The sequence below is a fragment of the Ranitomeya variabilis genome, chromosome 1 (genome assembly GCF_051348905.1).
Source record: "Ranitomeya variabilis isolate aRanVar5 chromosome 1, aRanVar5.hap1, whole genome shotgun sequence".
Lineage (NCBI taxonomy): Eukaryota > Metazoa > Chordata > Amphibia > Anura > Dendrobatidae > Ranitomeya > Ranitomeya variabilis.
In genome coordinates this window covers 559,179,281-559,193,574 of record NC_135232.1, presented here as the reverse complement: position 1 = coordinate 559,193,574, position 14,294 = coordinate 559,179,281, and the positions used below count along the sequence as shown (strand labels likewise).

The following is a 14,294-nucleotide window of genomic DNA, read 5'->3' as shown; positions in this document are numbered from 1 at the left end:
ATACTGGAGTATCTGAAGAGGAATAACCTCATGACCCAGTATCAGCACGGGTTTACTAGGGACCGCTCATGTCAGACTAATTTGATCAGCTTCTATGAAGAGGTAAGTTCCGGACTGGACCAAGGGAACCCAGTGGACGTAGTGTATATGGACTTTTCCAAAGCTTTTGATACGGTGCCACACAAAAGGTTGATACATAAAATGAGAGTAATGGGGATAGGGGAAAATATGTGTAAGTGGGTTGAGAGCTGGCTCAGGGATAGGAAACAAAGGGTGGTTATTAATGGAGCACACTCGGACTGGGTCGCGGTTAGCAGTGGGGTACCACAGGGGTCAGTATTGGGCCCTCTTCTTTTTAACATATTTATTAATGACCTTGTAGGGGGCATTCAGAGTAGAATTTCAATAATTGCAGATGACACTAAACTCTGTAGGGTAATCAATACAGGGGAGGACAATTTTATATTACAGGATGATTTATGTAAACTAGAAGCTTGGGCTGATAAATGGCAAATGAGCTTTAATGGGGATAAATGTAAGGTCATGCACTTGGGTAGAAGTAATAAGATGTATAACTATGTGCTTAATTCTAAAACTCTGGGCAAAACCATCAATGAAAAAGACCTGGGTGTATGGGTGGATGACAGACTCATATTCAGTGGCCAGTGTCAGGCAGCTGCTACAAAGGCAAATAAAATAATGGGATGTATTAAAAGAGGCATAGATGCTCATGAGGAGAACATAATTTTACCTCTATACAAATCACTAGTTCGACCACACTTAGAATACTGTGCACAGTTCTGGTCTCCGGTGTATAAGAAAGACATAGCTGAACTAGAGCGGGTGCAGAGAAGAGCGACCAAGGTTATTAGAGGACTGGGGGGTCTGCAATACCAAGATAGGTTATTACACTTGGGGCTATTTAGTTTGGAAAAACGAAGACTAAGGGGTGATCTTATTTTAATGTATAAATATATGAGGGGACAGTACAAAGACCTTTCTGATGATCTTTTTAATCATAGACCTGAGACAGGGACAAGGGGGCATCCTCCACGTCTGGAGGAAAGAAGGTTTAAGCATAATAACAGACGCGGATTCTTTACTGTAAGAGCAGTGAGACTATGGAACTCTCTGCCGTATGATGTTGTAATGAGTGATTCATTACTTACATTTAAGAGGGGACTGGATACCTTTCTGGAAAAGTATAATATTACAGGGTATATACACTAGATTCCTTGATAAGGCGTTGGTCAAGGGAACTTGTCTGATTGCCGTATGTGGAGTCGGGAAGGAATTTTTTTCCCCATGGTGGAGTTACTCTTTGCCACATGGTTTTTTTTTGCCTTCCTCTGGATCAACATGTTAGGGCATGTTAGGTTAGGCTATGGGTTGAACTAGATGGACTTAAAGTCTTCCTTCAACCTCAATAACTATTAACTATTAACCTATATTCTGAGTACTGTGGGGTTCCGTAACAGTGTGAAAATGACCTCTGCAAAGTAAATAAGAGTTTCTGACTGACAACTTTCTTCCATGGTCTAAAAAGCAGAAACGTGCCTTCAGGAGCAAAATCATCTTCATGCATGACAATGCACCATCTCATGCTGCAAAGAATACCTCTGAGTCATTGGCTGCTATGGGCATAAAAGGAGATAAACTCATGGTGTGGCCACCATCTTCCCCTGACCTCAACCCTATAGAGAACCTTTGGAGTATCATCAAGCAAAAGATCTATGAGGGTGGGAGGCAGTTCACATCAAAACAGCAGCTCTGGGAGGCTATTCTGACTTTATGCAAAAACTCACAAGTTCAATGGATGCAAGAATTGTGAAGGTGATATCAAAGAAGGGGTTCTAGGTTAACATGTAACTTGGCCAGTTAGGATGTTTTGGAGTTAAATAGCTTTTTTGTTCAGTGAATGTGACCTCCTAATGCAGCAAATTCAGCAAATGAGCATTTTCAGTGCTTTAAAACATATCAAATGTTTAGAAATTCTACTGTGCCTAATAAATTGGAACAGTGCAGTTTGAGTTTTTAATCATTTTGGAGATTATACTGTTATCATTGGGAGGTTTCTTCAATAAAATTCGATGTATACTCTAACGGGTGATGACTTTTATTAGACTGACTCATTTGCACCGACCATTTAGGAAAATCTGAGAAAAATGTAATTTGCATAATAATTTGGAACATGGTGTATATGTGATTGTGGCACGAGTGACTACTTCTGGTCTCAGTATATGTGATTGTTGGCACTAGGGACAACTTCTGGCCTCAGAATGTGTGATCAGTGGCACTGGTGAGGACTTATGGGCACAGTTTGTGATTGGTGTCTCTTATGACAAGTTTCTGGGCTTGGTATATGTGATCGGCTTTAGTGAGGACTTCTAGGCTCAGTACATGTGATCGGTGGCATTAGTGACGACTTCTGTGCTCAATATATGTGATCGGTGGCTCTAGTGACAACTTCTAGTCTCAGTATATGTAATCGATGGCACTAGTGACTACTTCTGGACTTATTATGTGATCGGTGGCACTAGTGACGAATTCTACCTCTGTATGTGTGATCAGTGGCACTAGTGATGACTTCTGGTCTCCGTATATGTGATCGGTGGCTCTAGTGACAACTTCTAGGCTTAGTATATGTGATCGGTGGCACTAGTGACGACTTCTAGGCTTAGTATATGTGATCAGTGGCACTAGTCACGACTTTTGCATTCAGTAAAATTGATCGGTAGCAGTAATGACGACTTTTAGGCTCAGTATATGTGATTGGTCGCACTAGTGATGCCTTCTGGAATCAATATAAGTGATCGGTGGCTCTAGTGACAACTTCTGGTCTCAGTATATTTAATTGCTGGCACTAGCGATGACTTCTAGGCTCAGTATATGTGATCGTTGGCATTGGCTCTTAGCCCCAGTGCGGGTTGATGAACGTTGCAGAAGACGTGGACTCATACTTCTTGTAGACAACCTATGTCTTTTATTTCCTCATTCACATCTAACCAAGCAGGAGTCGCGACTACAACCATTTACAGACGTGGTCTTCACTGCTGTGGGTTCTCCAAACACCCATTCCAAGCCTCCCAGAATATCAAGGTATAACACTGATACAGAGATATGATGTGGGCACAGCCTCCCTCCCCTGAACTCAGCAATTTTAGAGGGTATCACAAAGAACCTGCCAGAGAAGCCCCTCTGGGTGGGGGGTTATATACAGTTTATGACGTCACTTCTGCCTTTTGTAGATTTTACGTGCCAGCCCCAGGAAAATCTCTTTGGACAGACCATTGGCATGCTGAGAGATGAGGGTCTGCAGTCTCTGGTAACTGTCCTCCTCGTATTTCATGTAGGCCTCCGAGAGGTCTAGCTCCTCATACAATTGCTTCACTCGCTCCACCTTCTCTGTGTCATCCTGCCCATAGTTCTCCTGTTAACAAAAGCAAGGGTTAAATGCATGGCATGGGAGATGGCGTGAAGCCCACCAGACCTGATAACTAGTGGGGTGTGATGTAGTGTACGGTGGAGGAGACGGCTGCCCTTTGGTGGGTTGTGATATGGTGTACGGCCGAGGTGACGGTTGCTTTCTGGTGGGGTGTGATGTAGAGTACGGCCACTTTCTGGTGGGGTTTGATGTAGTGTATGGCAGGATTGACTGCGCCATTCTTTACCTGGAGAACGTCCCGCTGTTCGGGGGTCACTCTCTTCAGGGCCTCCACCACCAGCCAGCTGCACTTGTTGTCCTGGATGTCGGTCCCGATCTTCCCTGTGATACTCGGGTCCCCGTAACAGTCCAGATAATCGTCCTGGCCACACACAAGGACATTAATAGCCGTAGATATTGGAGTCACCGTACCCCCAACATCACCCAGCTCACCTGTATCTGGAAGAACTCGCCCATTTCCAGCAGGATAGTTTTGGCGTTCTGGTGATCGTCCTCGCTGTCTATCCCGGCCTGCGAGGAGAGAATACGAGTAACATATGACTGCCCCATCCTCCGCCGGAGCCACATATACTCACCATATACATAGCGGCAGCCACCGGGAGGTAGAAGGAGTAGAAGGCCGTCTTGTACTTCACGATGGACTTATACCTAAAAGGCAAGTCGGGTCTGAGACGCTGAAGGGCAAAAACAGGGCAGGAAAATGAGGAGTCACCCACCTACACTCTGTGTACCGATCCAAATCAACCTTCCCCGGCTGAGCTGTGATCAGGTCCAGCGCCTGCCCTAGCTCCGTCTGATAGGAGGTCTGCAAGTAAAAGAAACTGCATGACTGTCTGGTACAGCGGCCCCTCCCCAAACAGTGGTGTGTACGACCTGACCCAACTCAGTCTGATAAGAGATCTGCGAGCGTGACACCAGAGCCCCCCCTCCCCGCACAGCAGTATGTACTGCCTATCCCAGCTCCATCTGATAGGAGGTCTACGAGCAGAAGAGCAAGCATGACTGTCAGGCACAGCGCCCCTGTTATGGACTGACCTGAGTTGCAGTAGAGGTAATGCAACCCCTAGGGGCAGCACAGAAAGGTAGTGTAGTCAGGGATAGCCAAGGAGTCGGTACACAGGAGCAGCAATGTAATCTTAGAAGGAAGGAGCTGGTGAAAAGAAGCTTGACTAGAGGCTAGTAGCTCAATCTCAAAAGGAAGGGAGTGCTATGCCAAGCTTAAATAGGGTGTTCAATCAGGGAGAAGCAAATCAGAAACAAGACAGGTACAAGTATTTGTGTTAGCTATTCAGCTCATTGGACAGTTCTGGGCTAAGAGGGAAGCGCTGGTGCGCAAGAGCTGGAGGGTTCGAGTCCTGACAGCACTCCCCTCCTTCTAGGATGGCCTTTGGACATGTAAGGTGATGGCTTATCTGGATGTCTCTGATGAAAAGCTCTTGCAAGCCTGGGTGCATAGAAATTTTGGTCCCTGCCATTGCACCAAATACTGTAGTCTTCCTCTAAATCTTCTAGCGTCTAAAATTTCATTCACAATCTACTCTTCTTCACCATGGACTTTTTTCTGGTGGAGGAGGTGGCTGAGTTTTTCCTGGAAACAGGTTTTCATTGAATAGTTTGAGCAAGGACACAAAGCACACAGGGTGAATTTGAAGGCTGTTTGGAAGTTTTAAAACGGAAAGCAACTTATTTTGTGCAGAAATTTCAAAGAGGTCTTATGACTTTTACCCAATATAGAAGACAGTCCGTTCGTTTTCAGATTTTTTTCAGAAAGCCAAACCTTATCACCGACCTGAAGGGTAGGAGGGGCTTTGCAACGTTTATCTGCTGTTTCTTTAGAATCTGCTTGAGCCTTTTGTAACATCTCAGTTAGTTCAGAAAAAAAAAAGAAGGTTCATCCAGTCTGTTCAGCGCTCCCAGGTAACAGGCACCAGGCAGAGGTATTACAAATCTTCAGTAATATATTTAAAATAAAAACCATATATAAAACAACACGTTTCGGCTATATGCTTATTAATAATAGCCTTCCTCAGGTATGATCATACAACAATGAAGTAGTAGTTCTTCGTTTTCATGACTCCAGTGTGTCCTACAAGTTTAGAATCATGGACACAATTGAGGACTTCAAGTCGAGCAGATTCGGGGACATATATTTGGTGGATCTGCATCCAAAAGCCCTCCTTATTTTCTTTCCGACTTCAGGTGTAATAGTACACCGATGTTGGACTCCCTTCCCTTGATGTGGGCTCTGGTGGTGAGCCAACATCTTTCCTGGCACATGTCAGCTGTTTTTAACAGCTGAAATGTGCCCGGAACAGCCGCGGGTGGAATCGTGATCCACTCGTGACTATTAACCAGATAAATGCAGATGTCAAACGCTGGCAGTGGCATTTAACATGCACTTCCGGCAATTGTGCCGGAAATCCGCCCACCAGTTACCCGTCACGTGATCGCGGGTAGGCATTACAACTAGTGGTCTCCTGGAGACCTCTATGGTTGTCACTGCTGGCTTGCAAGTAAAATTCACTGACCATCGCCTGCATGTAGCAAAGCGATCAGGTTATGGCAGCTTCTAGTCTCCCAAGGGGATTATTAAAGCATGCCAAAAGTAAAAATAATATAATATATATATTTTTTTAAATCACCCCCCCTTTCTCCCCATTCAAAATAAATAAAAGAAAAAAACAAAACCATACACATATTCAGTATCGCCACATTCAGAAAATTCCGATCAATTAAAAAAAAAAAATTAACCTAATTGTTAAATGGCGTAGCGAAAAAAAAAAAAAGTAAAAACGCTAGAATTACGTTTTTTATTTTGGTCGCCGAGACATTGCATTAACGGGCGATCAAAAGATTGTACTTGCACCAAAATGTCATCAAAAACGTCAGCTTGGTGCACAGAATATAAGCCCTCACCCTACCCGAGATCACGAAAATGGAGACACTACTGGTATCAGAAAATTGTGCAAATTGTTTGTTTTGTTTTTTAACAAAGTTTGGATTTTTTTTTCACCACTTAGATTGAAAAAAAACAAAACAAAAAAACCTAGACATGTTTTGTGTATGAACTCGGAATTACCTGGAGAATCATAATGGCTGGTCAGTTTTAGCATTTAGTGAACCTAGTAAAAAAGTAAAATAAAAACAAGTATGGGATTGCACTTTTTTTGCAATTTCACCGCACTTGGATTTTTTTTTCACGTTTTCTAGTATACGACATGGTAAAACCAATGGTGTTATTCAAAAGTACAACTCGTCTTACAAAAAAAAAAAAGCTATGGCTCTGGGAAAAAGGGGAGCAAAAAATTAAAATGCAAAACCCAAAATACCTCTGGTCGTTAAGGGGTTAAAAGAAATATCAATGTTTTTAGAAGGATGATTAAGGAAAAAGTCAGTTTGGCATCCATCTTTAATTTTTGCTAAAAATTCTTTGGAGTCCAGTATTCCCAAAAAAGTCTTTGGACGTAGAATGGTAGAGTCAGTGCTAGACCACTCCTGAGGTCCAGGTTCAGTAAATATCCTGGACAGAGCATCAGCTTTGCCATTTCTTGAACCGGGCCAATAAGAAATTATAAAATTAAACCTGGAGAAAAATAAGGTCCAACGTGCTTGTCTTGCAGGCAACCTCTTAGCTGTACGGATAAATTCAAAATTTTTGTGGTCAGTAAGGACAGTCACTGGATGATTGGCCCCTTCCAAAAGATGACTCCACTCCACTCAGAAAAGGCAACTTTAATGGCTAAGGCTAAGTACACACGTTGCAGAATTTCCACGGGTATATCGCATGTGGAATTGGCATGCGCTTTTCCGCTAAACACTAGTGTTTTACAAGAGTAATTAGCTTGCAGAATGCTAGCGTTTTCCAAACTCGCTGTGATAAAGTGGCTCCCATCGCAGAGTCTGAGGCGTCTACTTCAACAACAAACGGCAGTTCAGGGTTCGGCTGGACAAGTAAAGGTGCGGAAGTAAATAGTGTCTTCAGTTTCTCAAAAGCCACTTGTGCCTCTGGAGACAAGAAAAACAAACATTTGGGGTTTGTCTTCAGTTTCTCAAAAGCCACTTGTGCCTCTGGAGACAAGAAAAACAAACATTTGGGGTTTTTTGTGAGTACAGTAATTGGTAAAATGATTTTAGAAAAGTTTTTAATGAATCTTCTGTAGAAAATTTACAAATCCTATAAAGCGCTGAATGTTTTTTAAAATTTCTTGGGGTAGGCCAGTCAAGTACCACTCTGATCTTACTGGGATCCATGCTCAGACCTTCAAGGGAGATGATGTATCCCAGAAATGGAGTTCTGATTTGTTCGAATTCACATTTTTCGAGTTTGATATAGAGATGGTTCTCCTGTAGACATTTCAGGACTAACTCGACATGTCTGCGATGCTCCTCCAAGGAATCTGAAAATATCAGAATGTCATTGAGATAAACAAATCGATAAAAAAAAAAAAAAAAAAAAATTCGCGAAAAACATAATTGATACAAGTGCTGAAAGGTGGCAGGGGCGTTCCTGCGGCCAAAAGGCATAACCAGATTTTCAAAATGTCCATATCTGGTTCTAAAGGCAGTCTTCCACTCATCTCCTGGGCGGATTCGTATGAGATAATAAGCCCCTCTTAGATCGAGTTGGTGAAAAGTCTGGCAGAACGCAGTCTCTCCAGCAACTCAGGGATTAAGGGGAGTGAGTAGCGATTCTTAATGGTAATTTTATTGATTTCTCTATAATCAATACATGGCTACAAGGTTGAGTCCTTCTATTCTAGAAAATATAAGGGCGCTCCAGCTGGCGAAGAAGAAGGTTGAATAAAGCCTCTCTCTTAGTTTTCGTCTATGTATTCCTTTAACCCCTTTACCCCCAAGGGTGGTTTGCACGTTAATGACCGGGCCAATTTTTTACAATTCTGACCACTGTCCCTTTATGAGGTTATAACTCTGGAACGCTTCAACGGATCCCAATGTTTCTGACATTGTTTTCTCATGACATATTGTACTTCATGATAGTGGTAAAATTTCTTTGATATTACCTGCGTTTATTTGTGAAAAAAAAACGAAAATTTGGAGAAAATTTTGCAATTTTCCAACTTTGAATTTTTATACAATTAAATCACAGAGATATGTCACACAAAATACTTAACCCCTTCCCGACCTTTGACGCAGCGTATGCGTCATGAAAACCTGTGCCAATCTGACCTGTGACGCAGCATATGCGTCATGGATGGATCGCGTCCCTGCAGGCCAGGTGAAAGGGTTAACTCCAATTTCACCCGACATGCAGGGACAGGGGGAGTGGTACTACAGCCCAGGGGGGGGGGTGGCTTCGCCCCTCCGTGGCAACGATCGCTCTGATTGGCTGTTGAAAGTGAAACAGCCAATAAGAGCAATCTGTAGTATTTCACCTATGAAAATTGGTGAAATATTACAATCCAGCCATGGCCGATGCTGCAATAGCATCGGCCATGGCTGGAGACCCCGATCTGCCCCCCCACCGACTGACGGCGGCGATCTGCAGCCGCCGTCAGTGTTCCGTACCCCTCCGTCCTTTCCTAAGCGCCTTCCTCTCCCCTCCGACCCTCTCCCGTCCTCCCCTCCGCTGTCCGATCGCACCCCCCTATACTTACCTAGTCCTGGTGTCCCTCCCGGTGCCCTCGGTCTTCTCGCATGGGCGCCGCCATCTTGGAAAATGGCGGGCGCATGCGCAGTGCGCCCGCCGAATATGCCAGCCGGCAGATTCGTTCCCTGTACATTTTGATCGCTGTGATAGAACCTATCACAGCGATCAAAATAAAAAAAATAGTAAATAAACCCCCCCTTTATCACTCCCATAGGTAGGGGTCAATAATAAAATACAGAAAATATATTTATTTTAGGGCTAGGGCTGCACTTAGGGCTAGGGCTGCACTTAGGGCTAGAACTAGGGTTGCAGTTAGGGCTAGGGTTGCACTTAGGGCAAGAATTAAGGTTGCAATTAGGGTTAGGGTTACAATTAGGGCTATGGTTGGAATTAGGGTTAGAATTAGGCTATGAGCACACGGTGCGGATTTGGCTGCGGATCCGCAGCGGATTGGTCGCTGCGGATTCGTAGCAGATTTCCATCACGTTTACAGTACCACGTAAACCTATGGAAAACCAAATCCGCCGTGCCCATGGTGCGGAAAATACAGCGCAGAAATGCTGCGTTGTATTATCCGCAGCATATCAATTCTTTGTGCGGATTCCGCAGCGTTTTACACCTGTTCCATAATAGGAATCCGCAGGTGAAATCCACACAAAAAAAACTGGAAATCCGCAGGTAAATCGCAGTGCGTTTTACCTGCAGATTTTTCAAAAACAGCGTGGAAAATCCGCACACAAATCCGCAACGTGGGCACATAGCCTTAGGGTTGGAATTAGAGTTAGGGTTGGAATTAGGGTTAAGACTAGGGTTAGGGGTGGGATTAGGGTTAGGGGTGTGTTGGGGTTAGCGTTGGAGTTAGAATTGAGGGGTTTCCACTGTTTAGGCACATCAGGGGGTCTCCAAACGCGACATGGTGCCACCATTGATTCCAGCCAATCTTGCGTTGAAAAAGTCAAATGTGCTCTCTCCCTTCCGACATCCGACGTGTGCCGAAACAGTGGTTTACCCCCACATATGGGGTACCAGCGTGCTCAGGAGAAACTGGACAACAACTTTTGGGGTCCAATTTCTCCTATAACCCTTCGGAAAATAAAAAATTGTGGGCTAAAAAATTATTTTTGAGGAAAGAAAAATGATTTTTTTATTTTCACGGCTCTGCGTTATAAACTTCTGTGAAGCACTTGGGGGTTCAAAGTGCTCACCACACATCTAGATAAGTTCCTTTCGGGGTCTAGTTTCCAAAATGGGGTCACTTGTGGGGGGTTTCTACTGTTTAGGCACATCAGGGGCTCTGCAAACGCAACGTGACGCCCGCAGAGCATTCCATCACTACTTCATTTCCGAGCCCCGGATGTGCCCAAACAGTGGTTTACCCCCACATATGGGGTATCAGCGTTTAAAGTGCTCACTACACATCTAGATTAGTTCCTTGGGAGGTCTAGTTTCCAAAATGGGGTCACTTGTGGGGGAGCTCCAATGTTTAGGCACACAGGGGCTCTCCAAACGCGACATGGTGTCCGCTAATGATTGGAGCTAATTTTCCATTCAAAAAGTCAAATGGCGCGCCTTCCCTTCCAAGCCTTGCCGTGCGCCCAAACAGTGGTTTACCCCCACATATGAGGTATCGGCTTACTCAGGAGAAATTGCCCAACAAATTTTGCCAATCCATTTTATCCTGTTGCCCATGTGAAAATGAAAAAATTGAGGCTAAAAGAATTTTTTTGTGAAAAAACAGTACTTTTTCATTTTTACGGATCAATTTGTGAAGCACCTGAGGGTTTAAAGTGCTCACTATGCATCTAGATAAGTTCCTTGGGGGGGTCTAGTTTCCAAAATGGGGTCACTTGTGGGGGAACTCCAATGTTTAGGCACACAGGGGCTCTCCAAACGCGACATGGTGTCAGCTAACGATGGAGATAATTTTCCATTCAAAAAGTCAAATGGCGCTCCTTCCCTTCCGAGCCCTGCCGTGCGCCCAAACAGTAGTTTACCCCCACATATGAGGTATCAGCGTACTCGGGACAAATTGGACAACAACTTTCATGGTCCAGTTTCTCCTTTTACCCTTGGGAAAATAAAATATTGTTGCTAAAAGATCATTTTTGTGACTAAAAAGTTAAATGTTCATGTTTTCCTTCCATGTTGCTTCTGCTACTGTGAAACACCTGAAGGGTTAATAAACTTCTTGAATGTGGTTTTGAGCACCTTGAGAGGGTGCAGTTTTTAGAATGGTGTCACTTTTGGGTATTTTCAGCCGTATAGAACCCTCAAACTGACTTCAAATGTGAGGTGGTCCCTAAAAAAAATGGTTTTGTAAATTTTGTTGTAAAAATGAGAAATCACTGGTCAAATTTTAACCCTTATAACTTCCTAGCAAAAAAAAATTTTGTTTCCAAAATTGTGCTGATGTAAAGTAGACATGTGGGAAAAGTTATTTATTAACTATTTTGTGTCACATAACTCTCTGGTTTAACACAATAAAAATTCAAAATGTGAAAATTGCAACATTTTCAAAATTTTCGCCAAATTTCTTTTTCTTTTTTTTTTTTTTACAAATAAACGCAGAAATTATCGACCTAAATTTACCACTAACATGAAGCCCAATATGTCATGAAAAAACAATCTCAGAAGCGCTAGAATCCGTTGAAGCGTTCCTGAGTTATTACCTCATAAAGGGACACTGGTCAGAATTGCAAAAAATGGCCAGGTCATTAAGGTCAAAATAGGCTGGGTCATGAAGGTGTTAATAAGTAACATTTCCCACATGTCTACTTTACATCAGTACAATTTTGGAACCAAATTTTTTTTTCCGTTAGGGAGTTATAAGGGATAAAAGTTGACCAGCAATTTCTCATTTTTACAACACCATTTTTTTTTTTAGGGACCACATCTCATTTGAAGTCATTTTGAGGGGTCTATATGATAGAAAATACCCAAGTGTGACACCATTCTAAAAACTGCACCCCTCAAGGTGCTCAAAACCACATTCATGAAGTTTATTAACCCTTCAGGTGTTTCACAGGAATTTTTGGAATGTTTAAATAAAAATGAACATTTAACTTTTTTTTGACAAAAAATTTACTTCAGCTCCAATTTGTTTTATTTTACCAAGGGTAACAGGAGAAAATGGACCCCAAAAGTTGTTGTACAATTTGTCCTGAGTACACCAATACCCCATATGTGGGGGTAAACCACTGTTTGGGCGCATGGCAGAGCTCAGAAGGAAAGGAGCGCCATTTGACTTTTCAATGCAAAATTGACTGGAATTGAGATGGGACGCCATGTTGCGTTTGGAGAGCCACTGATGTGCCTAAACATTGAAACCCCCCCACAAGTGACACCATTTTGGAAAGTAGACCCCCTAAGGAACTTATCTAGATGTGTTGTAAGAGCTTTGTACCCCCAAGTGCTTCACTACAGTTTACAACACAGAGCCGTGAAAATAAAATTTATTTTTTTTTTTCCACAAAAATTATTTTTTAGCCCCCAGTTTTGTATTTTTCCAAGGGTAACAGTGTAAATTGAACCCCAAAAGTTGTTGTCCAATTTGTCCTGAGTACGCCGATACCCCATATGTGGGGGGGGGGGGGGAACCACCGTTTGGGCGCATGGCAGAGCTCGGAAGGGAAGGAGCGCCATTTGGAATGCACACTAAGGCTAGGGTCACATTGCGTGAGGGCAATCCGTTAAGCGCATAGCGCTAGAGGATTGCGCTAACGCAATGCTTCTCAAGGGTCCGCGTTCGGCGTCCCCGCTAGCGCAGATCCCTGATCTGCACTAGCGAGGAACGGACCTCGGGCGCGCCGCGGACGCTGCAAGCAGCGTCCGAGGTCCGTCACTCAAATGACGCGACATCGCTAGCGCACGCCCAATGTGGGCGGGCGCTAGCGACGCGTTCACCATTAGGGGCAATGGCTGCGTTAACGGACTACGTTAACCCGCGTTATGCCGCGGTGTAACGTAGTCCGTTTAACGCGGTCACATTAACGCAATGTGACCCTAGCCTTAGATGGATTGGTCTGCAGGCGTCACGTTGCATATGCAGAGCCCCTAATGTACCTAAACCGTAGAAACCCCCCACAAGTGACCCCATATTGGAAATTAGACCCCCCAAGGAACTTATCTAGATGTGTTGTGAGAACTTTGAACCCCCAAGTGTTTCACTACAGTTTATAACGCAGAGCCGTGAAAATACATTTTTTTTTTTTAAAAACACAAAAAATAATTTTTAGTCCCCTGTTTTGTATTTTCTTAAGGGTAACCGGAGAAATTGGACCCCAAAAGTTGTTGTCCAATTTGTCCCGAGTACGCTGATACCCCATATGTTGGGGTAAACCCCTGTTTGTGCGCACGGGAGAGCTCGTAAGGGAAGGAGCACTGTTTTACTTTTTCAATGCAGAATTGGCTGGAATTGAGATCGGACGCAATGTCAAGTTTGGAGAGCCCCTGATGTGCCTAAACAGTGGAAATCCCCCAATTATAACTGAAACCCTAATCCAAACACACCCCTTACCCTAATCTCAACTGTAACCCTAACCACACCCCTACCCTGACACACCCCTAATCCCAACCCTATTCCCAACCGTAAATGTAATCCAAACCCTAACCCTAACTTTAGCCCCAACCCTAACCCTAACTGTAGCCCTAACCCTAGCCCCAGCCTTAACCCTAATGGGAAAATGGAAATAAATTTTTGTAATTTTTTAATTCTTCGTAACTAAGAGGGTGATGAAGGGGAGTTTGATTTACTATTTACAGCGCGTTTTCTAGCGGATTTTTTTTTTCTAGCGGGGGGAAGGCATCACAGTAAAGTGACAGATCGCCAATCTGACACTTTGCTGTTCACGGTGTCAGATCGGCGATCTGACGTGCACAGATCCAGGCTTCCCGGTGCCTGCCCTGAGCAGGCGCTGTGAAGCCACCTCCCTGCAGGACCCGGATGCAGCCCCGCGGCCATTTTGGATCCAGGGCTTGCAGGGAGGAGACACTCAGTACAAGGTGAGCACATCGCCTTGTGCCGATAGTCTCAGGGAAGCACGCAGGGAGCCCCCTCCCTGCGCGATGCTTCCCTGTACCGCCGGAACACTGCGATCAGGTTTGATCGCAGTGTTCCGGGGGTTAATGTGCCGGGGGCGGTCCGTGACCGCTCCTGGCACATAGCTGACACCCGGCCACGATCGGCCACGCCCCCCCCCGTGAGCGTGGCTGATCGCGCTGGATGTACTATTCCATCCTTGG

The 14,294-nt window shown here is 44.2% G+C and overlaps 1 protein-coding gene across 4 annotated transcripts in view; it reads right to left on the bottom strand.

Annotated features, from left to right (window-relative positions):
• Nucleotides 1-2,956: 2,956 nt before the first annotated feature.
• LOC143767882 (farnesyl pyrophosphate synthase-like) overlaps nucleotides 2,957-14,294 on the bottom strand; it is a 52,819-nt gene continuing 41,481 nt past the window's right edge. For all 4 annotated transcript variants that reach the window (XM_077256413.1, XM_077256405.1, XM_077256419.1 and 1 more), the window contains exons 6-10: nucleotides 4,162-4,250; nucleotides 4,021-4,093; nucleotides 3,878-3,955; nucleotides 3,672-3,806; nucleotides 2,957-3,430 (exon numbers count right to left, since the gene is read on the bottom strand). In XM_077256413.1, the coding sequence (XP_077112528.1) occupies nucleotides 3,230-3,430; nucleotides 3,672-3,806; nucleotides 3,878-3,955; nucleotides 4,021-4,093; nucleotides 4,162-4,250 (576 nt within the window). In that variant the 3' untranslated portion in view covers nucleotides 2,957-3,229. The remainder of the gene's footprint in view (nucleotides 3,431-3,671; nucleotides 3,807-3,877; nucleotides 3,956-4,020; nucleotides 4,094-4,161; nucleotides 4,251-14,294) is intronic.